The following is a 24,743-nucleotide window of genomic DNA, read 5'->3' as shown; positions in this document are numbered from 1 at the left end:
CATTCTTAACAAATGCCAAATGGCTCATGTTTCCTCTCGCTATTTCAGATAGCATGCCAGCACCAAGAGCCATCATTTTCTTCAGCGGTAGCACACAGTTCTCGTCACATTTTGACAGGAGCGGCAGCCCATCTGATAGCTCTGTACACACATTGTTAGTGATGTAATCAAATATGGAGAGATCAGGGTCAGCCACTATATCTGGAATTGAGCCCCAGTATTTTCTTGCCCCTAGTCCTTTTCAGGTAAGAAGACTGTTCATAGGGCACAGTACACAACACAGATGTTATCAGAGGATATTTAAACAGGCTAAAGGGGGCTGAAGGAGCTCGGCTGTGCTCATTGTTCAGCATATTGGGAGTGTGCTGTGACCTGCTTTACTTCTGTGTTACATTACAGGAACCTGGCTACAGATTTCTCCCCACTGTTGATATTTTCCCAAAAAGTAACAAGCACAACTGGCTGTAGGAAGATAAACATGCTTATGCTCAAACTGGTTGCCAGGTATATTTCTGCTGGTATTTAAGTTATAATTTGATAGGCAGTATTGAGCTATGTGTATATATATATGAACAAGTGAAATAATAGGTGCTTCATTTAAGTGTCTGCACAATTTTCAGAAGTGTTTTTCACTTCTCAGAGCCTGCCAGTCTGTGTCCAGTGGGCCTCATGAACACAGCACCGGCACTGGGCTAGTATTACAGAAAACAAAAAGTTTTTTGTTGTCACATAGTGAATGAAAAGGTCAAGTGGCTGGCCTGATATGGGTGAGTAATGGAGACATCATGTCATAGAGAGAAACTCAGCAACCTGATGTGGGTGGCGAGCTCTCAGCGGTCCCATTTTAATCCCAGCATCCTCGTTCACAGTAACGGGAACAGCAAAGCAGGACGGTATCTGTTAGCCCCTGGTGTCACCACAGCCAGCTAATGACAGGGTTGGTTATGAAGGCCACAGTGGGACTCCAGACCACAAAGCCATCAAACCTAGTAAAGCTGACCCAAAATAGGCAGAATAGAAAGTCCAATCAAGAAGATATAAAACTTTGAAATGTAACTGCAGTCAGTCTGCTGCCATTTGGGGGGAAGTCATAAGCACTGAGCGCGTTTCAAGTGGTGTGTTGGCCTAATGAAAATGGCCTGAGTCTCACCACAGCTTTAATTGGAAGCAGCTGAGGTAAAGATGTTGAATGGTTAAAAAGGTGAATCAGTGCTGCGGGGAGACAAACATATAAAGGGTTAAATCACATTCAGTGTTATATTTTTATTGTTTAACTCACGATTTTCCATGTTTTCAGATGACGTGCCCGTTAAGGGTCATGTAGATGACACATTTTCAAAGCTGTGGTTTTTTTGTAAACAGAATCCTAAAATAAAAGCTCTTGAAATTGCAAGAAAACCTACCCTCAAATTTTTTTATATGAAAGTCACCACAAATATAGGCAGTATACCGACAACTGTCAGTGTTTTACCAAATGACCTACTTATTCACTCGTATATACTGCAGGCTTAGCCATTAAAAAATGTATACATTTTCTGATGTGTGCTTTTTGTTGCAGGTATCTCATTAGCCAGGGTGCCAATGTAGGAGTTGTGAATAGTGAGGGTGAGACACCTCTGGACATTGCTGAAGAGGAGGCAATGGAGGAGCTGCTACAGAATGAGATCAACCGACAAGGTACAGTATCACAGACGTCTTGAACCCATCAAGCAAATCTAGAAACAGAACCTGATATCATAAGCATGTTAAAGGCAGCATAGCTGCTGGGGGCCCTGCGTGTATTTCATGCATGTATGAATATGTTGTCAAATAGGATCTGAATTCTCATTGAGTGTCGTTCACCTGCTGTTTTTCCACTCGCTTGCCTGAAGAAAACTTACATAATATAGAACAGTGATCCAGCTGTGTTGTGAGCACTCATGTGATGATTCGAAACTGAAAAGTCGGGTCTTTCTATTTTTGGCTGGGGGCATTCTTTAGATGATGAAAGGCCCTCCCCTATGGTGAGAGGCCACGCACAGACGTGTTTACTGGCCCCGGGCCAGAGGGGTGCTCCTCAGCTCATATTCACTAATAAAAGTTGGACGGCTTGCCCTTGTCTGTGGCACATTTTGGCATTCCTTAAGAAAGCCTAACGCTCACACATTCATGTCATTTTCATGCCGTGAGAGATGCTGCATTTATAGCTTTGGTGATTGATAGTTTACTGTAAGGTGTGAAATGCAAGTCTTTCACACGTAGCCAATCACATAAGCCTTGCTGGACTTGCATCTAACAGCATTAGAATATATGAGATGACCTTGTCCACCAGGTCAGAAGATGTAGAATTGCCAGGTAATATGAAATGCTTTCAGCTGCATTAGTTCACACTTATTTTAAATATATTTTGCTGTATTGAAAACCGCTTAGTATCCTAAGCAGCCCTGAGAAAAAAGGCTGTCTGTAAGCTGTCGAGTCTCTTGATACTCTCAGTTAACTCAAGGTCCTAGTGTTTGAAAGCACATGGCATCCAGTGATAATTACACCCAGTGAGCGCTGTTTACATCTTATGCTCCTTGGATGTATTATGTAACAGTGGTGAGACTTGCACCCACCCAAACCTCAAGCATCTCTGCCGGCGGCACCTGTCAGCTTTGATTTGCCGATTGCTGATAGATGCGTTGCCTGGATCAGAGCATCCAACCGCTGCCTCAGCTAAGATCCATCACTGAGGGATGCAAAACCAAACTATCTTCATTTTATTTGCTTATGGATTTCACAAAGCCAGACCAGTTTTTCATTTTGTGGACATTATATATTCAAGTTTGGGACTTATTATTTATTCAGAAATGCAGACTTGCAGAAAACTGCTTTTGAGATAAAACTCCACAGAGGAGCGAATTTGCAAAGATCCTGGCCTGAGGGCAGCTGCAGACAATCCACAGCTCAGTTCTCTATGCTAGAGGTAGCAGGCAGCATTATGCAACTAGCTGTTGTGTAACGCTTCTGTATGTTTGTAATGTGATTTTCTCCTCTCAAAGAGATACCAGTCATGGGGTTAAACTTATTACCATGTGGCCATGGTTTTCCCTTGGCTGGGACCACCTCTAGATCCTCTCCTTGACCCTGATTGGGTCAAGTGACTGGACAGCCCTGCTACCCTTCTTTCCCTCTCCATCAGCTGCTGCATGAAAGCCGCTCTCTGTCCTTGTAATGGACTGTAGGTGGACAACCACACATTTCCAACTCGGGCACTGTTCCTGTTTGCTTGGGTGCTTTTGAGGGGTCAGGGCCGGGGGTCATTTGGATTAGACTGGCAGCAGCTTTATCTTCATCTCAGAATTAAACACTTAATTCTTTCTTTTGACTTTTCTAAAAAGCCAGGAACTATATTTAGCTCTGAGGATTCTGGTGCTTGTTACAGGGTTGATTTATGCAGATTTTCGTTTTGCCAGACATCCTGTAGGTATATTGTCAGTAAGCTGAAGCAGGAGTCAAGCCCTTTTTTGGTCTATTGGATTTTCTCTTTATCTTAATGCTTAGGTAGAAGATGTGCTGTTCTCTTGTAAAAACTCGACTTTGAACTGCTGCCAGCTCTTTCACTCGGCTCTTGTTCTGTAGTCCTACTTAAAGGCCATTAGGCTCCCTGCTTTTTATAGACACAGTGTAGGCTACTTCCCAAGAGATCACGGGACATTACCCTACCTGGCCAGCTCCCATTCCCTACATTGAACTGAACTGCCCTAATGAAGTTTAGGTTGGTTTTCTACCCTAAGAAATGTTTACTGCACTTTCTCTTATTTGTCAAGTTAGGGTGGATTTATATAATGATAGCTCAAGCTTGAATTATGGCATTTCTGTGTGTGTCTTGATTTGAATTAAACTATACATACCTGGTATTTTTAATGTCTAAAAATTAAGCAGGTTAGAATAAATCAAATAAATGAAACTTGTAGGAACTGATGGAAAACACTGCAGCACTGTGTGATGCCAAACAAGGCCGGATCACATATTAAAATGTGATTCTTCTCAATTGTAGCTTGATTGTAATATCACAGAGTATGTCATTATTTAGTCTGAGTTGTGTAAGCTTAAGGAAATGTGACAACATTTTTGTTGACATTACTAAGTTACTGCTCCACTGATCAGCCAACCATGGTGAGACATCGGTCCAGTTCCTGTCACAAAGTCACTCTGTTTGAAATGAAACTTGAAATCCAGTCAAACATAGACTCAGACACTGAGTCATCTTCTTCCCATTTGGTTTCACTTTCTTCGACTTGAGCTTACTAATCCTCTTAATGAACACCATGTCCAGTCTCAAACAAGCCAGAGTTTTACTGTTGCCCAGCTCAATTGAAGCCTGTGTTGCGTGTGTTGGAAAATAGATCAATCACGATGATATTTAAGGCCTGACCAACTTTCAGAAATTTGGAGGAGCGGGGAGCAAACGAGCAGGTATCTTGGTGGCTTTGTTTAGGAAACGTGCGTACTCCTCTTGATTAACAGATCTCCTTTTGCTTAACCTGTGGCTAAAGTTAGACTTTTCCTCTGCCTGCCCTTTTTCTCAAGCCAAACCTGCAGACACAGATGTCCCCTTTCATTGGTGTAAAAGCTCAAGGCAAACTTTCTAAGGTGTCAGAAAGTGAGTGATGGTGTATCCTTGGGAGTAGAACAAAAAACTATAAGATCAGCTGAAGTTTTGGCTCCTACCCCAGAGCACTTCTTGGATCTCTGTTTATGTAGTTCAACACAGTTAACACTCAGCTGACGAGTGAAAGAATCGTGCAGCAGTGCATTTCAGACCGTCTCGTGTTCCAGCCAGGTGTCAACAATACAGCACAGGCCTGTTTTCATTGCTTCCCTGCATGCAGCGTATAGCTTATTGACCCACTTAACCGGCTGAGGCCTGTATGTTTGCAGCCACTATTTCATTGTCAAATTGACAGAAAATTGGCACAAAACTGTTTTCCAAAGCAGAACAAGAGCTTTATGACACCCTCTAGTGTTTAGAGAAGTCACCAGAATAGTGTTGCATCTGTTTCTCCTCTGTAGAGCCCATAGATAGCATCAAGGCCTGGCTTAATGAAAGTACAGGGGTGAGTGGGTTGCATCTTGTGTAACAGAGACTCGTCATAGCTGTCATTTCTGCTGCATTATCATAGCAGTGTTTAAATATGCAAAGATTTATCTCGTGGCTCATGGAATATTTTCTCTTCTGTCTACTATAATTTATAGTCAAAGACTAATGTAATGTATTCCAAACACTCACATACCTTACTGCAGACCTAAGACACGAACTCATAATAAATATCTGGATATAATTGCACCTTGTTGTTGTTAATCCACTCTCTGGGTTCAGTGTTACAGTTGGCAGGTTGTTCCTAAGTAATAGGTAATCCTTGGATGCCACTCTTAACAGTCTCTCCTCTGTCTCTCGTCAGGGGTGGATATCGAGGCAGCCCGGAAAGAGGAGGAGCGGATCATGCTGAGGGACGCCCGGCAGTGGCTCAACAGCGGCCAGATTCAAGACGTCCGGCATGCCAAGTCTGGAGGAACGGCGCTCCACGTAGCTGCTGCGAAGGGATACCTTGAGGTTTTAAAGTAAGCATTGGACACGATTTCACAGATAGCAGACAGAGTGGAAACCTTTTTCTCACCCTTGTCCCTGTTGGGGCAAAAATGCATTAACCAACACGTTTATAGCTTGTTGTTACATAAAGCCTGGCCTGTAAGTTACATTATATAAATACTGTTTATAGTCAAGACAGTGGTGAGGACTAACACGAGGATTTTCTTTGCTAATGTCAAACATATCTTGGTCTCTGCATCTTGTCAATGCGTTGTTCCGACATTGTCTCTGTGGGTTGTTAATACAGCTACACTGCTTGAGGATAGGAACTGCAGCCGCCTGTCCATCTGGTCTGGGAAGCCAGCCAGCACACTCTACTGCCATAGATAGCTCTAAGATATCTAAGATGTTTAGTGACTACCATACACAGGACAGAGATCTAAATGTTTTCGCCGTCATGGCAGATTTATTGGCTGAAACATTAAGGTTTTAAAATTTGCCAGTGTCATCCAGCTGTGCTAGGGGATGACCAAGATTTTCAGATTATGTCTCTGTGTTTTTAGGGGGTAGACTCTGTATTTTATAAATCTGACCTGAGGTTACAATGCTGACGCACTTCTAAAAGCCTGGACCCTGGCAGCACCTTGAAAGATTAGTTTAGAGAATCAAATCCGAGAAAACCAGATTTGCTAATTCTAACGAAAACTATTTTTGTTTCCCCTCTCTCTCAACCCCCCCCCCCCCCCTTCATTGTGCAGGCTTTTAATCCAAGCAGGGTATGATGTAAATATTAAGGACTATGATGGCTGGAGTCCTCTACATGCAGCCGCACACTGGGGCAAAGAGGAGGCATGTAGGATACTGGTGGAGAATCTATGTGACATGGACCTCGTTAATAAAATGGTGAGTAAGTTGAATCTCACCTGTCATGAGTCATTAAGTGCTGTGCAATCCATATTTTAAATAACTCTTATTTTATTTCTGTCCTTCAGGGCCAGACAGCTTTTGATGTAGCAGACGAGGACGTTCTGGGATACTTAGAAGAACTACAAAAGAAACAAAATCTGGTGAGTCAGTGTGGCTGTGAATTGTATAAGGACTCATATCTGCCCCAAACAACTTCATCGGCAGTTTCTGTGGTGTATAAATTTGAATGACCTCTGTAAAAAAAATATTGTGAAAGCCTGTGATTGAGTGAAGACTCATTGTGTTTGAGATTGTGTGCTTTGCTGTCTTCTCCACAGTTAGAACTGCTGATTTTTGTTTTCTTTATTCCAGCTGATGAGTGAGAAGAAAGATGTTAAGAAATCTCCTTTGATTGAAACGACAACCACCGGGGATAACAACCAGTCACTGAAGCCACTCAAGAGGTGAGTATCTTGATGAAAAACAATCAGTGGAAACTTATAAACTAGTTTTCCAATTATTAAGCAATTATGAATCCACCTGCAGCGCAGGCATAACTACTGAAACTTCTTTTCTGATTTGAGCATTTTACCGTGTATCTTTGACTTGACTTATATTCTCTCTTGCAGTTCAGAATACTGCACTATACTGATGCCAGTGCTCTTTACTAATGGTGTTAAATATGTGTGTTGCAGCAAAGAAACGCTGCTTCTGGAGCCAGAAAAGAGTGCCCCACGCATCGAGACCTTAGAACCGGAGAAGGTGGATGAAGAAGAGGAAGGGAAGAAGGACGAATCAAGCTGCTCGAGTGAAGAAGAGGAGGAAGAAGATTCAGAGTCGGAGACTGAAGCAGGTACTGTGTGTGTGTCTTATTTTAGACTTCTTGTGTGGTATCAACAAATCATGTCCAATACCAAAGCATTTACTGGTTGTCAGTTAAATTGCTCTTGTAGAATTGAATTTGGTCAGCTCTGTGCCTTGTCACCGCAAGATGTTCAGAAAGAGGCAGACTGTCTGCCTTTGTAATGATCAAACATCACCACAGTCACCGCATAAAATCTTTATTCTCTATAATACGTGTACATATAATACATGTATATTCCTCACTGAACTGTTGACTCATGCAACTCACACTTATTTTTGACTCCTCCAGAAAAGAGCAAGCCTTCAGCTTCAGTGAGCAACAGCACAGCGCCCACCCCAAGCAGTATCACCGTGTCATCTCCAACTAGCCCCACCAACCAGGTCACAACCCCCACTTCACCGGTAAAGAAGGTATGATCTGGTGGTGTTTGTCATCCTACCCTGTGCAGAGAACTGCCACAGTACTGGCATGACAAAAAAAAAAAAAAAATCAAAATGGACTTCACTCAAATTAGCAAGCAGCTGGTTATTTTTAAAAGGCCTTGGAGGAAATTAAATGCTGCAGTACAGACATGATGTAATCGTGTCACTACTCTACCCTGAAAATACTCTAAATAGTAACTGCAGCTCATCTGTTACATGAGGTCGATGCAACTTTGTTCTACTGAGACATGTTGGCGCCTCATTTTGTACATAAATCAATTAAATTCACCATCTATTTAGGTTTTCTCCCCTTTGAACACGAACCTAATTTCACAGCCGGCTGAAGATACTGGGTGTTTATACAAATGAGTTTGCAGTTCATATTCCAGGCCATCAAACAAATAGTTGTTTCTGGTTGTGATTTGCTCCTCATGTTGCAGCATAGAGTGAACACAAAGCTAACAAATGTCACAGAGAGAGAGAGAGTTAGGACTGGTTGTCGCTGGCGTTTAACAAACATGGCAACAAGCCACTCAGGTGGGATGATTAGTGGCCAGTTCTGGATGATGTTACAGTTTACTATAAGAGTGTTAGGAGACCAGTAGACTACAGTGTGGAGAGTAGTAGATTGGGTTGGTTGTCAGGGCTGGTAGTGTTTTTCCCCTTTTGAGTCTGCTTCCCTCTGCTGGCAAAGTCAGGCGAAGCATTTAACCAAAGGGACCCTGGGAAATTTCCACAAGGCTACTTCCTTCAGTCCTCAGGCTGAAACTTGACTCGAAAATACTCGAAAGGTATTTTCAGGTAATTTGTGTGGTTTTATTTGACATTACATTAAATAAGATATATCATACACCAGCAGACTGCATTATCATTTTACACTTCTGAGTGCAGCTTAAATAGGTAGAAACCTCTTAAAGTGTTCTGTCAGTCAGTTGTGACCTATCCAAAGCTTTCTGAATGTTTTTTCTTTTTTTCTGCTTCTTTTCTTGCAATGATCTCCTTGTTCAGATCCTTCTTTGAAGCCTAGTTCTCACACATCACAATGTCTTCTGTCTAACAAGAGTGAGCACAACATTAACAATGTCCAGTTTTGACACTACCAGATGTTTTGTTGGATCTGACACTTATTCCAACTGAGAACAGTAATGGTAGCCCCCACCCCCCGGTTTGGCAGTAAGCATTGTGTGGTGTGACTAGGCCTTAAAAAAATCTGTCCTTGCTATAAAGTGTGTTTCTTTTGCTGCTGCTTCTGTCTTATTCTGGCTTTTTTTTTCTGTCTCAACCTCTCTGTCCTCCTCCCTGCCCTCCCTCCCTCTCTCTGCGTCTTTCTCATCCCGGGCTCTTGTCTTGGTTGGCTTTAGTTTGAATATATTACTCCCCTCATGCCTGTGGCGGAGCCAGGCTGTCCTGCATTGTGGCGTCAAGGCTTGCGCAAAACTGGCATTTCTCTAGTGCCCAAAAAACCCATGGTGAGGCATTGGTGTGCACCAGAGTTGTTCTCTCATCCTACATGCACCTGTGCACTGACAAAGTACTTAACACCTCCCTAACCACCTCGGCCTGATCCAGGTTATGCCAACTGAACCTCCCTATCGCTGACTTTCACTCATCAACCCTACATGGTGTTGTTCTCACTTGTAGTCGACAAATGCACCGCCCTAATCGTGCCTTCACCTCGTGTCTGTGTGGCTTCTGTGTTTTGTTTAGTTGCTTGTCGTCTTCTGATGGTTATTTAAAATGTGTTTGTGGCCGGACCTTGTGTGAAAACTGTAAATTGGATCCTAAAATCCCAACAGGTTGAAAACACCTTCACCATCCATTGTTTAAGATGACAGTTATCATCTTTTGAGGATAGCACGTACTTAGGAATATTTTACATAGCCCAGCAGAGTGTTCAGTCAGGTATAAGTGTGTACATTTTTACTCTGAATGTGATTGTACCTCTTAACAGGCATGTCCTTCCTTAAAAATGTCTCTCCTGGGCTCATCATTTAAAACCTAAAAAAAAAACTGCAGCCCCTAAAGATTAATCCAAGCCATTTTTTGCTAGTGTTTTGACCTGATCGATTTTTGTGTTACTCACCAAGATGACTAAAAATCCCATTTTAACATCTTCATACCTTTAAATGGTTGTTTGAGTGTGCTAAACCACTGCACCGTCCCCACTTTCAGGTCACTCAGCCTGCTGGAAAGGTCTCAACTAAAGTGGAGGAGGAGAGGAAGGACGAGTCTCCAGCGTCGTGGCGTCTAGGTTTGAGGAAGACGGGCAGCTACGGGGCACTGGCCGAGATCACGGCCACCAAGGAGGCTCAGAGGGAGAAGGATACAACTGGGGTGATGCGCTCAGCCTCGAGCCCTCGACTCTCCTCTTCCCTGGATAACAAAGACAAAGAGAAGGTCAGCAGCAGCGTACAACTTTTTTTCCCTGTTGTGGTAGATGGCTGATGTGATTCCTAAATTTTGCCATGGAATGCTGTGCATCTCTAAGAGCTCGTGTTAGACTGAAATGCCAACTCAGATCGTGTTCAGTATTATATAACGTTGAAAATTCCTGTGGTGATGTTTGACATCTCCTCCATAAACAGTCGCTAACACGGGTGCTGTTTGTTCCACTGCCTACAGGAAAAGGACAAAGGAACCCGGCTTGCCTATGTGGCCCCCACCATCCCCAGGAGACTGGCCAGTACTTCAGACATTGACGAGAAGGAAAACAGGTGAAGCCCCGGAGCCAAGTGGCTCTGTGCAGACATGCATTGGCATGAGCAGCACCTGCTGCCCACTGCTGTGTGTTGCAGGAAAAAGGCCTCAGTGCTCTGCATGGTGTGTGTAGCCCTAAGCAACTGCTTTTGGTTATGCTGTCATGTTCTGCAGCAGTGGATTTGACGAGATTTCATAAATGGTAGATATGGGCTTAATGGGGAAAGACTAGAAGACTAGAATAGTCACAAACACATATCCAGTATATATGTCAGTATCTGTTTGTGGAAGCCTAGGGTACTATTGTAGCTTGTGGATCCCCAGGGACTCTACTGCTCTGATACGTAGCGGCTCCTACACCCGGCGACGCTGGGACGACGACCTGAAGAACAGCGAAGGAAGCGCATCTACCAACCGAACCCCCAGCTACCAGCGCAGGTTAGCCTCCGCTGCGAAATCAATGCCAATCTTCATGCCAGACTTCCACCCTTTATCTCGTCATCAGATCTCTGCTCCATCTGATCTGATATGTCGAGCCATTATGAGGTTGACTTGCATAGCTTTGGAACTAAAACCACAGTGTAGACAACACTGGTAGTTGTTTATCAGTCAGCTACTGTATGCTTTGCTTGGATTATGTCACCAGAGATTTGTATGTACATGCATCCATGCACAGCAGCAGCTATTGGGAAAGCCATGCAAATCAGCCCAGCGCCTTTTTCTATCACTGCCACTGAGTCTGTTGCATGACTGTACCTGTCCTGTCAGGTTGCTGTGCCGCTCAGTGTAACTGCATTACTTAGGCATTTTAACAAGCCTGTATACCCATCACAGTTTCCAGGGTTGGTCATGGCACAAAACCTAGACATGGACTTATGCTGCATTCATGTCATAAGGGAAGAATCCTGGATGTGAGTCACTAATTAATAAGTTTTCAGGTTGTAAAAGTTTCTTGGGAACTTGTTTTCTTCAGGTTCCTGAATTCTGATGTTACCGGACAAAACATCGTTGAATATAGTGTAAAAACGTTGAAATAAAGAATCAAAACTTGAAATTTGAATTTGTCACTATGTGCTGACTGAGCAAGATTGTAATATAAATAATCCACCAAAAAAAAAAAAAAAAATCATTTATGGCATCTTCAAACACTGTTTAACTCATCAGCACTTCTCAGTCTTTTCAGCAGCTAGTCCCATATGACATGAATGCACCAATAGTGTGTCAAAGCTAGTCATAAATATGTATGTTTCTTATACTGTATCTGTGTGTGTGCGCCTGCACCGCTAACATGCCTCTCTCGCCCACCCGCCTGCCAACACGCCAGCACGTCCCATACGCTAGCGCTAGGGCGGAGCGGCAGCACGCGGGACGTGCCAGCCAAGTCTTCGTCCACCTCCAGCTTGGACCCTAACACCTGTAATACTAAACCCTGGCAGCCACCCACCTCCCACTACCAGTCTTACAGCATTTACCGCAGGTACACCAGCCTCACTGGGACGCCACCGTCTCTACACCCTCCTGTCCTCTCTGTATGTCTCTGCTCTGCTGAAGTGCCTACCATTTTGTTTTTGTGTTACTTTAATGAACAAATGAGTATTGAAGAGATGCTTATTGCCTTATAGGTTCAGAACCAGCCTCTGGATGAAGTCTGGTTCGGATCAGTGTTACCAGTTTGTCTGAAATCTTTCAGTCCTATGTGGCATCGGATCTTTTTGTTTATAATACGTACAGAGCCACCTCTTCCAGCCGCAGATGAAATCTATAATGCAGCATTTAGACTAACTGTAAGAGAAAGATGCTTCAGGTTCCTGCAGCCAAGAATGTAACATAGGTGGCGCTATTGTGGAGGAAAAAGGTAACTGTCTCCTGCCCAGTGTTTGCATCAGAGCAAAGAGGACACGCTTGTCATGAAGAATATATGAAGGCAAATGAAGTTTTGACATATTTCATCTTGCTGTGTCCACAATTAATTATAGTACAATTGGGCTTCATAGAAAAATAATGAATTTCATTAAGCAAAAAAATGTGGAGGACAAAAGTCATAATATCGATGTACCAATATTTTAGCTTAAGGCCTTGATACTAATGATCTCAGTTAACAAGCATCTAACGAAAGGATTGTGATCAGCCATTCACACAGCCTCACTGGTGGCCCTTTTATCCCACAGCGGCTCTTTTGGCAGAAGACATGAAGACTTGAGCTCCTCGACCACATCCTCCTCCACGACCACCACCACCTCCTCATCTGTTACCTCGCCCACTGGCCATCGTGGCCTGCTCTCCAGCCTGGGCTCCTCTTCCACACGCACTGGCTCCACCAGTCTCACCAGCAGGTACACGAATGGCACTATGAAGACTTTGCAACTGGTGCCATCAACCAGTCCAAAAAATTACATACAGTTTTAATTCAAAACTCGTAGACATCTATATATAATATATTGTAACTCAGTCGCTTGTCTCATAGTATTATTTCAGTCTTCTGAAAAGTTGGAACATGGTCCTGGGGTATTTGATCTTTATTCTCAGCTAAGGATGAAAATACCCCAGGATATAGTAAAAATTTAGCACCTTGTCATCTTAACAGATCTCCCATGATTCTTTGACAGCATGCCAATCATTAAGAAACTTGTGAAATTTTGTAGCTTGCTAGCAAAGTCAAATTGTCAAATCATATTTCTGTGAAGAACTTACTCAATTTAAAGGTAATTAAAAGGTGTTTTATAGTATATTATATATATTGCTACAAGCAGATATGTGGTTTCACTTGGAAGTGCCTTACCACCACAAATTCCAGTTTTATTAATTGGAATCTATCAAGCTAAGCATGTTTTTTTAAATATAAAATGCTGTTGTGTAAACAGGTACTGGTCAGAGGAGAGTGCAGAGAGGGAGAAGGAGAAGGAATCTGCTGCGGTCATCCCTACTATAAACACTGGCTCTACTACGACCACCACATCTACCACTACCACCGCCATATCTACCACTACCACCACCACTGGCACTGTCACCGGCTCTGAAAGACGCAGGTGACACACACGTTTATAATGAATACACACTGTAGTATTAAGAGGAGACAAAGGATTACATTTATGTTTATTAGCTTTAGATATGATATGGATATTTTGTTTGATTGCATAGAATTAATTTGTCGTTCAGATTTTGTTGAGTTCAGTGTTCATTGCTGTTGTTATTTTGGAATTAGTAGAGACTTATAGTGTCCCATTTCTTTATTTACTATTTACTATGTTTGTTTAGCTATATTTATAAAATTATCAAGCTCTGATAGCTTGGATGTTGGTACAAGTTATTTATTGGAAGCAGTTTCGAGAAATATGGGCATTAACCTAGAAAGCCGCCCTCAGTCAAACAGTAATCCGGATGCATTTCCTCTGTTTGAGAACAGGGTGTGTGTGTGTGTGTTATCTCCAGCTTTGTACACACAGTGTGGAGAAGGAAGAGAGAGTTTGTCTGTGTCTGTCTGTGTTGAGAGGGAGTGTGTGAGAGTGTGTCACACAAAGCTTGTGTTTGCACGCGTGCGTTTGAGTAGGGTCGAGTGCGTGTCTTCCTGTTGCACCGCTGAAATAAGCCACCTGTCATGGTGGGAGTGGAGCAGGGCTGTTTCAGAGCCTGGACTGCTCCAGCGACTTCTCCTTATAAGGAAGGTGGGCAGAAGCTGCACATTTTCCTCAAGGCCGAGGCGCCGCTCTGCACTGAGAAAGTTCCTAATTCTGCTCGGCCGACAGAGGCATGCTTCAGCCTAAGAGAAAGTGCTGGAACAGTTTTGTTTCCCCAAATTGTGGGAGATCTGAATCCTGTTTTGTCACAGTAACTTAAAGTAGGTATAATAATTGTTTAGAAAACTTTATCTAACCTCGAACATTTTCCAGCAATATCCTGCTTCACATACGTCTTCGTTGCAGGAAATCCTCTTTGACCAACATGTTTTGACTTAGATAGCTGCTTCACATTCACACCGTTCCACAAATGTACTGTACTCCTGGATCTGTATAGTACATCTGCAGTCTTGTTGTTGGCAAGTGGGAGCTGCTGAATACAATCATAGTCTGTCAGTTTTGGCTACTGACCAGTTTTACTGGTGGTGCTGTACGATTAATATACTCGCTGTGCAGTATTTATTATGTGAGGGGAGAGTGTTACTATCTCGCTTTCCTGACTAGTCCGTAAATTGGTCTTCCTTCTGATCACAAGCCACCTCGCATAACTTTAAGGTGCTGTACTACCCTACACAATGATAACAATTATACCAGACATATTTATAAAAGGGAATTAACTGAAACCAGTATCTTGACACTTTCCCTATCTCAGCATACTTATTATTTGTGCGCTTACTCCCAAATGCTTAACCTTGTGTGTGCTTTTTATGTCTTTGTGTGTGTTAGGTCATACCTGACGCCAGTGCGAGACGAGGAGTCAGAATCCCAGAGGAAAGCTCGCTCCAGACAGGCTCGACAGTCGAGGAGGTCCACTCAGGTTAGCTACCCTGTCATGTTTTAATTTTTTTTTTATTGAGACTTAATTTTTCACCCAGTTCCACCAAAACCATCATTTTTTTGCAAAGAGCCAACAAGTAAAGCACTGTTTCTTAATGTTGACCTTTTACTGCAGAGCTGAAACGAATGTAAATAATGAGATTGTGGTTATAAAATAAAATTCAAAACCTAGAGGTTTAATTTAACTCTCTTCTTTCAGGGTGTGACTCTGACTGACCTGCAAGAGGCTGAGAAAACAATCGGCAGGAGTCGCACTACAAAGACCCGCGAGGAGGAAAGAGAGGAGAAAGAGAAGCAGGACAAGGAGAAGCAGGAGGAGAAGAAGGAGACGGAGACCAAGGAGGATGATTACCGATCGAAGTACCGCAGCTTCGAAGAGGTACATTTCTCCTCTTTGTCGTAACTTTCCCAAGACATGTCACTGTATAAGTTCACAATAATTCACACCTCGAATATTTGACTCTGCGGTCGCTCTTACCTGCTGTTTTTGTCTCCCTCTCCATACTCTCTCCCTTCCAGCGCTACCGGCCTTCATCTTCCTCCTCCACCTCTGCCATTTCCACAGTCAGCACTGCCTCCACCCCATCCTACTCTAGCACCACATTGTCCTCCAGCTCCCTCAACAGGCCTAACAGTCTGACGGGGATCACCTCCTCCTATAGCCGTTCCTCCAGAGATACAGAAAAAGGTCAGTAAGTGATGAAATTCAAAAGACTGCTGAAAAGCCACCTTTGGCTAGCTTAACTGTTTCTACCCTGAAACTGAAATAACTAATATAAAGGCATATAGGCAAAACGCATGGTGCTTAATTCCACCTGTCCACATTCACATGGGCAAACTGCCACATGCCGATTAAGAGCATTGAGACAGAAAGGGATTGTGTTGCCTTTTAAATTAAGTAGCTCTTCTCTTAATGATTAAATCCATTAAACATCCCTGGGAAAAAAAAAAACAGGCAGCAGCTTTAGTCTGTTCAACTGCAGGAAACACTGACCACTTTGTTCTCCCGCGACCAAAGCCTTTTTTTTTTTTTTTCTTTCTCTGAACTCCAGCCAAGTCAAGTTGTTGTCCTGATTGTGCTTTGTGCAGTCAGACCGTTGCCTTGGTTGACCTGGACCTTTCCATCTCACAGTTTGAATTCTTATTAGGATTAGTTTATGGGCCTTTGCACTGGTGATGTCAAAATAATAAGGGTCAAATTGTTATTAGATTAAATACAAGACAGAGGTCAAAAGCATAGAATTTCGAGATGTACAGGAAGAACAGAGGTCACTTCTCTGTGTCATTTCCACCACTTTTGTCACTATTTTGTGCTCTGACTTTTGCATTATTTTGGTTATATTATGGAATTAGGATGGATTAGCACTGTAATTTACCTGTTGTCAATCCTGTTGATGCACAGAAGCGGACAAAAAGGAGGAGGAGAAGGAGGGAGAGGACAAGTCTCAGCCCCGCTCCATACGGGATCGCAGGCGGCCCCGCGAGAAGAGACGCTCCACTGGGGTCTCCTTCTGGACCCAAGATGTAAGAGACTCACACACAGTGATAGAAGTTTTTCTGTTTTTTGTTTTTTTGTGGGTGTTTTTTTTTGGTAGGAACGATTAGGGATTGAAGTATTCATCACACTCTTCACAGTTCATAACACTTGCACAACCTCAACTTTTTTTTGTTTGTTTGTTTTTTGTTTTTTTTTAATCCCAGGGTGATGAAAATGACCCTGACCAGCAGTCTGACTCAGAGGAGGGCAGCACCAAGGGAGAGTCACAGGTAAACTTAACGCTTACTCACAGACAGAACAGAAAGCCTCCAGCCTGACTGTCAAATCACACTGGTCCTTTTCTTGTATGCTGTGATTTCTGTTTGACTTTTGCTCTTCTGCGTTTATTTTCTATTCTGGTCCTTCCTCATGTCTTCTCTCATGTCTTCTTTCATGTAGTCAAGGCCAGACAGGTCCACTAGGCTTTGATATTCACTTCTCTGCTCTGCACTGCTGTGGTTTCTTCCCCTCCCACTTATCTTTCTTCTCACCGTCTGCGGCCTTTGAATTTTTATTGTTTCCATCTTCCGGTGATTGTCTGGTTACCGGGGTGACCTTGCAAACCTAAAGTAGCCTCTGCCGTAGATCATGAGGTTTTCAAAACATGCAGACACACAAAGGCAAGGAAGTCTGGGCCACTGGGGTCAAAGCACACACATGAATGAGTTACCGGAGAGTTTTTCTGGTTTGCAGTTTGTAGATGAGATGTGTGTATGTGAAATCAGAATTTTAGCCAGTGATTATATTAACATGTAGAAAATGGAATAACTATGTTGATGTGTGCATTTTCTAGTTATTGAAATAAAATAAAAACTATTAAGTTGTCAGAACCGATTAAGTGCAGTCGTACAGTCCATGGGTGGGACAGCTCAGCAGAAAGGGCAGTGTTGTGAAAATATTGCTGGCTGGATGAACTTCCTGTTTGGATGGGAGTGTCAAGCAGATAGTAGTCGGAGATGTGAAGGATACACACAGCTGCTAGCCAGCTCTTACAGTAGGACAGTGTAAAGGGTGGAGCCGCAACAGATCGCTAAATAGGAAACAAGCAATTATCTTGCTTGAAGGTTCAGAAGCTCACAGGAAAGGCCTCTGAATCTCTTCCTTTCTAGCTTTGCACTCTCAATTAGAAGCACCGAAATTTTAAAACTGTTTTGAGTGATGTAAGTTGCTGTTAGATGGCAAATTATTTAATCTTGCTAAATTAAACTGTCAAGAATTAAGTTGCAAAAGTAACATACATAATGTTGGGATGCTTCCTGATATGATGGGACAAGGGAGGTTTTCGACATTGATTAAAACAGATTCTTTTTTTTTTTCATGGCCAAATCACAGCTATAATCTGCCCCTTTAATGCAGTCGTGCATTGAATATTACCGAGTTGGCTGTCGATCCGATCAGATGAACTTCATGTTGGTTTCCTGGAAGGCTCTCAGGAGTTCTTGGGTCAGATTGTAGCATTGTTGTGTCTCCGCCCTCTGTCCGCCTCAGGAAGCCAACTGCAATTTCAAAATAGCTGGAAGTGCGACCCACCAGCCTGACCCCCCCCCCCACCCCCCCCCCCCCCCACCCCCACCCCACCATCTAATGTCTGGCCCCATTCTCAGGGCTGCTGCTGTGGCACTGCACAAGCACAGAGGCCTGGAGAAGCAGTAGGCCTCGAGGCAGGGCAGCTGTTTAGCGTGTGCATGTGTATGATTGGTTTGTAGGAGGCTGACCGTGTGGGAGTGAAGGTCAGGTGCTGAGACACACAGAGGATGCTTTAGCTTAAAGTAAACTATATTAATGTGATTCACTGTTTGACTTTGCAAATATATAAAAGGTCCTTCAGTGTACACAGACTGATAAGATGCATGTTATACCAGATGAAGCAGCTTTATTTAGAGCTTTACTATCTATGGACATTAACATTCACTTTGGCTTTTTGTTTCCTTACAGAGTGACAGATTGTCCAGGTATGTTTCACATTATGTTCTTTCTTATCTCTCATCTGTTCTATGTCTCCGTGTTGTTAAAACCTTTGCTTATAAATAAGTGACTGTCTTTACTGTTTCAGGAATGAGAGCACTTCATCCTTAGATCGCAACGACACTCTTTTTAGCCGTAGCTATGGTGAGAGTCGAAGGCCATACTCGAGCCGACTGGATCGAGACGACACCACTGATTATAAAAAGGTATATATTTACTTCGAATTCCTTTCTTCAGCGCTTACTTTGATTGCTTGGGTTGCACTTGTTGACTGTCTCTCCCTCTTTAGCTCTACGAGCAGATCTTAGCTGAGAACGAGAAGTTGAAGGCCCAGTTACGTGACACAGACCTGGAGCTGGCAGACTTGAAGCTACAACTAGAGAAGGCCACACAGGTATGATGAACTCACACTGCTTCAGCTGACTGGTAAAAATCGTCATAAGAAAAATCGGGTTTCTTATGTGTTCTGTTGTTTTGTCGTTGCAGAGGCAGGAACGCTATGCTGACCGATCACAGCTTGAGATGGAGAAAAGGGTAATGACTGATCTGGTTTAATAATCCAGCTCTGTTACAAATGTCTGTTTATTAACACATGGACTTTACTGAAAACATATATAACTTTTGTCTCTCTCAAGTTTGTCTCAAACTAATTGTAGAACTGAGAAGTCTTTGTGTAAGTTACTCTGATAAATTCGACCTGCTTTAGCATCACGGTAACACTGCCAATGGGTTTATGTCTGAAGGTAACAAGCAGGCCCCAATATCATCTGGGTGGTGGTATGATCTTACCCTGAGTTTCTGTATCAGTCTCCTCTCTGCTGCTGGCTGTTGTGTCTCACATGCCCTTGTAGCCGGGGTCAAAGGGACTTCGTCCCTCCTCGCCACCCAGAACACCGCCACCTTCTCTCTCACCTGTTTTTGAACCTCAGAGGCAGCGTGTGGTCACCACTTCTGAAGAATGCTCATTTTGTTGGTTTTTTTTGTGTGTGTGTGAAAGTAATCTTAATTTGTGCAGGAAGTAGAATAATTACAGGTCGTTAAATTGGTGTGGAAAGAACCTGTGCATGTGTGTTTTCATGCTTTTTTGTTTTTCACTCATTTGTAACTCAAGCTGGCGTCTTCAGCTGCAGCTGTGTTGCCATGACATCATAACCTCTGGATTTCTGAACTTCATCCACTATTTTTAAGTCCATGCTGTGATCTAAACCACATTGGAGACCATCACCCATGTGTCATTTGTCATCACAGCCTTTTTTTATAATACAAGAATGTCCTTTTTTGTTCTAAAAAAAAAAAGACATTCTGAGCTCCGTGTCCATGAGTCATTTCATTAACCTACCCTCCAACACAACCTCTAAACATCTACGTTCCCATTTGTATGACCCGTCCTTGCCTTTGTACATCTTACATGTAAATTACATATATGTCACTGAATCTGTGAGTCTGAACTGGCTGTTGCTTGCAGACGCCTCACGAGACATGCGTGTGTTCCAGTGTGTGCTATCACTACGCCCTCACCGTCTTCCACACCTCTTATTTAAATCAGTGTGTAGAGCCTGCACTTAAAGTGTGCTTCCTGCTAATTGTGTCCATGGCGTGTGAGTTCAGAGTTGACCCGCTGTCCTCCACCCCTACAGGAAAGAAGAGCTCTAGAAAGGAAGATTTCTGAGATGGAGGAGGAACTTAAGGTACCGCCACACACAGTCGCACACATAGACAGTGAATTATATTTTGTGTTGATGCACAGTGGGGTTTAGAGGATTTCCATTAATGAAGTCGAGATCACAGCTAGTGCGTAGGTGGTACTTGTGAGTTCCAACATAGTGCTAACAGCTGGGACTTTATGATCTTAAAATTCAGCCTGTGAGTGTCCATCTTAAATATAAAATTAGGGTCTCTCATCTTTTTTTGATTTAACAGGAGAGGTGAGTCAAAGCAAATGTCATGATGCAGTCACATCTTCAAAGAGTGAAGAACGTGTATCTAATGTGAATAAGTAAATATCTAGTCCTTGAATGTAATATAACCTCCACTCTTTCAAACATGTTTTCCAGAAAGAAAAAACAAACATCCTCCTTGTATTCTTACTTAACGTGCACTGGAGCATCTCTTATTCTGTTCAGGGCACATCTCAGGTCATCTGTTATAATCTATGTTGACATAGCAGTTAAGCTCTTCTACTGAGACAGCCAATTAAATGTTCCTTTTCTGGAAAACTGATTTAAGGAGGAGAGAGGGAGAAAAAAAAAAATCCATTAAATTCTAGTAAAGCAAGTGTTCTCCCATCGCTGTGATAACCAAGTGTGTTTATTTTTAGGTCGTAGGCATCTGGCTGATCTTATCAGTGTCGCTTTCCCATTCTGTCTACAAGCATCATGCTGAACCGGAAAGCTCTAAATCATTCCTTCGGTTTCCAAAATCTGTCCCCATTTTCTAACAGTCTTCCTTTTCTGTTTTCCCTTTTTCCTTCTCTCGGCCCCTCTTCTCTATTAATTTATATTGTCCTGTCTTTCATTAATCCTTTCTCTCCTCTAATTTGTTTCTTGAAACACGTTTCTCCTTCCATCCTTTCTGCCTCCTCCCTCTCTTTCTCTTTGTTCTCCTGTGTTGTGGTTGTTGTTTTCCCCTCCTGCAGAACCTCCCCCAGGTAAAGCAGGTTCAGGCCCTGCGGCAGGTTAAGGAGCGGCTGCAGGCTGAGAACCGGGCCCTGGCCCGCGTGGTGGCAAAGCTCTCGCAGTCCGCCTGCAGCCAGCTGCCCAGCGTCGACCTCTAAGCCACGTCCGTCTGTCCGCCACCATCTCTTCCTTCTCCTCTTCTTCTTCTTCCTCACCTTCTCCCTTCTTCCCAACCCCATTCTTCTCATGCTCCATTAGCGCTCTGCCCCGCACCCATAGACAGGCAGGTGCCCAGCCGCCCAACCATCACTGGTTTTGTAAACTCCCCTCCCCTGCCTCCCCAGAGTTTTTGGTTTTCAGATTGGGGAGGGTGTCTTTTTGTTTCTTTACAGTAGGACACTCCTTTTACAGTACATGACTATGGCTGTCAGGTGTTTTCCACACTTCTCAGTGTTAGAAACAAAACTGATTAACATGGGCGGAGCAGAAGCTCAGGTAAGTATTGATTGGCTGACAGGTGTCTAAATTTACTCCAAATGTTAATAATTCACAAGCACATCTTCAAGTACTGTAAAGGAAAGTGTCCTCTCTGTAGTGATGCTTCCGTCAGAGGGGAGCTCAGTTTGGCTTGTTCTGGCTTCCTTGCATGAAGTGGCATCCTGTTTTTTGGCATCAACTTCTTGGGCCCAGGTTTTCAGAGACTGATCCTCCCCCCCCCCCCTTGTTTGTACTCCTCTGATTTAAATTTGAACAGATGACATCAAAAAATGATTTACGACAGCCGCATGCTCCGACAGGTTCAGCCGGACGCTGGTTTAACGTTGTGCCTGTTCAACATCAAGCATAAAGGGAAACAGTTGATTGTCATCTGCAATCAGTGAATGAAAGTTTGTTTTCAAGGGGACTGAAATCTCCTGCCGGAGATTCTCAGTGTTGTATGTCAGTAGAGAACCTCTGAAATCTGTAGAACATGACCTCATCAATGTTCTCTTTATATTTTGCATTTTGCAGTTTTAATATGGGATTCAGGATTGATTCCTCAAAATCTATCAAATGAAAGCTGCTAGCCTGGGTGCTTCTCCTTAACTTGGTGGATTAGCCACAACAGCCTGTAGCTTCAGCACCTGTTCACAGTGATTTCACTTCAGTTAAAGCACAAATGAAGTTGTTAAAAAGCAGTAATTACTCGTTTGTGCACAAAAGTTATTATTCGGAAGCATAAATTACCCCAAAACCTGCCGTTCTCTGTGGTAAACCATACAATAATCAACTTACACTTTTGTATAAATCAATTTTTAAAAAAAGTTTTGTCTCTGCTTTGTATTTTCCTGGTTGCCGGCGAGCAGCCGTTGAGGTTCTGCATGGCTTTCTCAGGATCTTTGGCCTGTGGTGTGTCCGCTTTTACTTTTCTCTCTCTCTTGACTTAGAGTAAGTGATTATTTTAAAAAAAAAAAAAAAAAAAGGAGAAAACAAAACGAGAGATGCTGTGTGACAAAATTGCTTACACAAGCTGCAATTAACAGTTTGTAAAACCGGCCTGACTGGTTTAATGACATGTGTATCCGTCAAGACTTGTCTAAGCCGTCTCTCTCTGTGTCTCTTCCTCCCCTCCCCGTTTCCTTTTATTCCCTTTCAGATGCTCCCAGACTTGAAAGCAGACAACCAGAGACTAAAGGACGAGAACGGAGCACTCATTCGAGTCATTAGCAAGCTTTCCAAGTAGAACAGGACCCCCCCCCCCTCCCTTCTACCCCCGCCCCGTCTTCTGCACCCCCTAGTCCCCCATGGCAGTGACTAATGGAATTGCACATTTAGATATTAATTGCAACAGACATCAGAGACAAGACTCCTTTTTTTTTTCTTTTTCTCCTCCCAACTCTTTATCTCCCTTTTGCTCCTCCACCACCGCAGCATCCACCCATCCACCCACCCATCCATTCATCCATCCATCCATCCATCCACCCACCCTTGCGCCACCTCCTCGACTATAATCCACTAGATTGTGTGGCTGCTGTCCTGATAGAACCACTGAGTTTACAGAGCAAAAGGAAAAGGGTTGTGTGAGCAGCATGTAAAAGCATTGTGGGCGGGGAAGCCTGAAAACTATTTAACCAATAAGCCTTAGTTGTACATAAAGAGAAAAAAAGAAAAACACTTGCATCGATCTCTTCTCTCTCTCGGCTATCACTGAAGAACAGATATTATCCAACACCTGATTTTATTTGTGCCACAATCTCTCTTATTTGATGTAATTTTTCTTTTTTGTTTCCTCCTCCTGTGTAAGTGTTGTGTGCTGTGCAGTTTCCTCCCCCCCTCCCTCCCTCGCTCCCTCCCTCGCTCCCTCCCTCGCTCCTTCCCTCGCTCCTTAACCGCCCTTAAAGTGCCACTTTTGCCCCATATCAGCTCCTCGTGGCCCCCATCTTTCTTCCCTTTCCGTTTTTTTTTCCCCCTCGTCCCACACACAGATCACCGATGCACACACACACTCGCCCACCTTCCTCCCCATTTTTTTTTTTTGTACCTCTGTGTGTCTTCCTCCAAGAGGGAAAAATTTTTGAATTCTCGCTTTAGCGAAACGAGGCGGACCTGGTGGAATTTAAGCTTTCACTGTATGTGCAATATGCATTTCTTTTTTTTTTTTTTTTAAATGCTTTAATGATGAGTCCATCACAAGTAGGATTTTTCACTCTTCCACCGCTTCCATCGCTCACCTTCCTCCCCTCTTTTTTTTTGTTTTAAGTTTGTAGTGTAGTCAGTTTATACTCTGTATTTCTCACTTTGTTTTAGCAGGTACTGAGTGATGCTGTATATACCTGTATGTATTTGTTTGAGACCAGCACATGGCATGCGTTTATGGTTCCCGTCTGTTACTATTAAAAGTATACAAATTCCAGAGGACAAAAAGGTGTGTTTTAATTATTTTTCTTTTATAGTCTAAAGACATTGGATACAGTACAGTAGAGCCTCTCTCTTACACGGGATGGCTGACAGTGTTCAGTGCTTTACTTTCCAGTTTAAAATAAGTGTTCACATAATTGTGAGATTTAAAAAAAAACAAAAAAAACAATAATCGCTTCACTACATTTCACTTTCATTGTATTCAGTATCTTGGAAGAGTGCTGTTAATTTTGTTTCCAATTTTTTAAAGCTGTAGTATTATAGCCAAGGTGTTGTCACTAAAAAAAATAAAAATAAAAAAGAATATCTTAGGTATCGCTAACCCAGTCCTTTTTACAATGTCTACATGCACTGTCAATGCCATGTGAGGGGTCTTGATGTCAGGTTAAAGCAAATCGCCACCATCAAATATTCCATGCATCTAAAAACATTTTATGCATTTCAGTGGCCTTTTAAGGATATTTTAGTAAAAGAAGTTTAAAAAAAAAAAAAGTCACTGCAGATGGACTAATGACCATCTACTCTGGTTAAGACTTTTTTTGTTTTTGTTTTTTGTTTTTCTTTATTATTATTTTTTTTTCCCATCATCTTGTAAAATAGGTGTGTGGCTTAATACATGCAAGCTGTGCTGTGACTACCAACCACTGAAGAGTTCATTAAAAATAAACTTGTACATTGTAAAGTTCCAAGGTCTCATTATTTTCTTCTTTTTGTTTGAATGGTTGAGGTGGTCTTTGAAATGTTGAATCACTTGTGTCATTACAAATCTACTGTGT

General features: G+C 42.8%; 1 protein-coding gene across 5 annotated transcripts in view; it reads left to right on the top strand.

Annotated features, from left to right (window-relative positions):
- Positions 1-24,222, top strand: part of ppp1r12a (protein phosphatase 1, regulatory subunit 12A) — a 43,349-nt gene extending 19,127 nt beyond the window's left edge. The window contains exons 3-26 of one of the 5 annotated variants that reach the window (XM_041030022.1): positions 1,559-1,677; positions 5,424-5,583; positions 6,310-6,454; positions 6,544-6,618; positions 6,830-6,921; positions 7,153-7,310; positions 7,611-7,732; positions 9,917-10,141; positions 10,367-10,458; positions 10,766-10,879; positions 11,766-11,918; positions 12,610-12,774; positions 13,303-13,467; positions 14,842-14,932; positions 15,152-15,331; positions 15,472-15,640; positions 16,355-16,476; positions 16,654-16,719; positions 18,425-18,441; positions 18,543-18,660; positions 18,744-18,848; positions 18,941-18,988; positions 20,092-20,142; positions 22,706-24,222. In XM_041030022.1, the coding sequence (XP_040885956.1) occupies positions 1,559-1,677; positions 5,424-5,583; positions 6,310-6,454; positions 6,544-6,618; positions 6,830-6,921; positions 7,153-7,310; positions 7,611-7,732; positions 9,917-10,141; positions 10,367-10,458; positions 10,766-10,879; positions 11,766-11,918; positions 12,610-12,774; positions 13,303-13,467; positions 14,842-14,932; positions 15,152-15,331; positions 15,472-15,640; positions 16,355-16,476; positions 16,654-16,719; positions 18,425-18,441; positions 18,543-18,660; positions 18,744-18,848; positions 18,941-18,988; positions 20,092-20,142; positions 22,706-22,792 (2,839 nt within the window). In that variant the 3' untranslated portion in view covers positions 22,793-24,222. Of the gene's footprint in view, positions 1-1,558; positions 1,678-5,423; positions 5,584-6,309; positions 6,455-6,543; positions 6,619-6,829; positions 6,922-7,152; positions 7,311-7,610; positions 7,733-9,916; positions 10,142-10,366; positions 10,459-10,765; positions 10,880-11,765; positions 11,919-12,609; positions 12,775-13,302; positions 13,468-14,841; positions 14,933-15,151; positions 15,332-15,471; positions 15,641-16,354; positions 16,477-16,653; positions 16,720-18,424; positions 18,442-18,542; positions 18,661-18,743; positions 18,849-18,940; positions 18,989-20,091; positions 20,143-21,089; positions 21,348-22,705 lie in introns of those variants that run through there. The other 4 variants (XM_041030021.1, XM_041030025.1, XM_041030023.1 and 1 more) reach the window with 4 other exon arrangements.
- Positions 24,223-24,743: the final 521 nt, after the last annotated feature.

The sequence above is a fragment of the Toxotes jaculatrix genome, chromosome 22 (genome assembly GCF_017976425.1).
Source record: "Toxotes jaculatrix isolate fToxJac2 chromosome 22, fToxJac2.pri, whole genome shotgun sequence".
In the NCBI taxonomy this organism is placed as follows: domain Eukaryota; kingdom Metazoa; phylum Chordata; class Actinopteri; family Toxotidae; genus Toxotes; species Toxotes jaculatrix.
The sequence above is the reverse complement of the archived record's forward strand: the minus strand, read 5'-3'. Positions and strand labels throughout refer to the sequence as shown.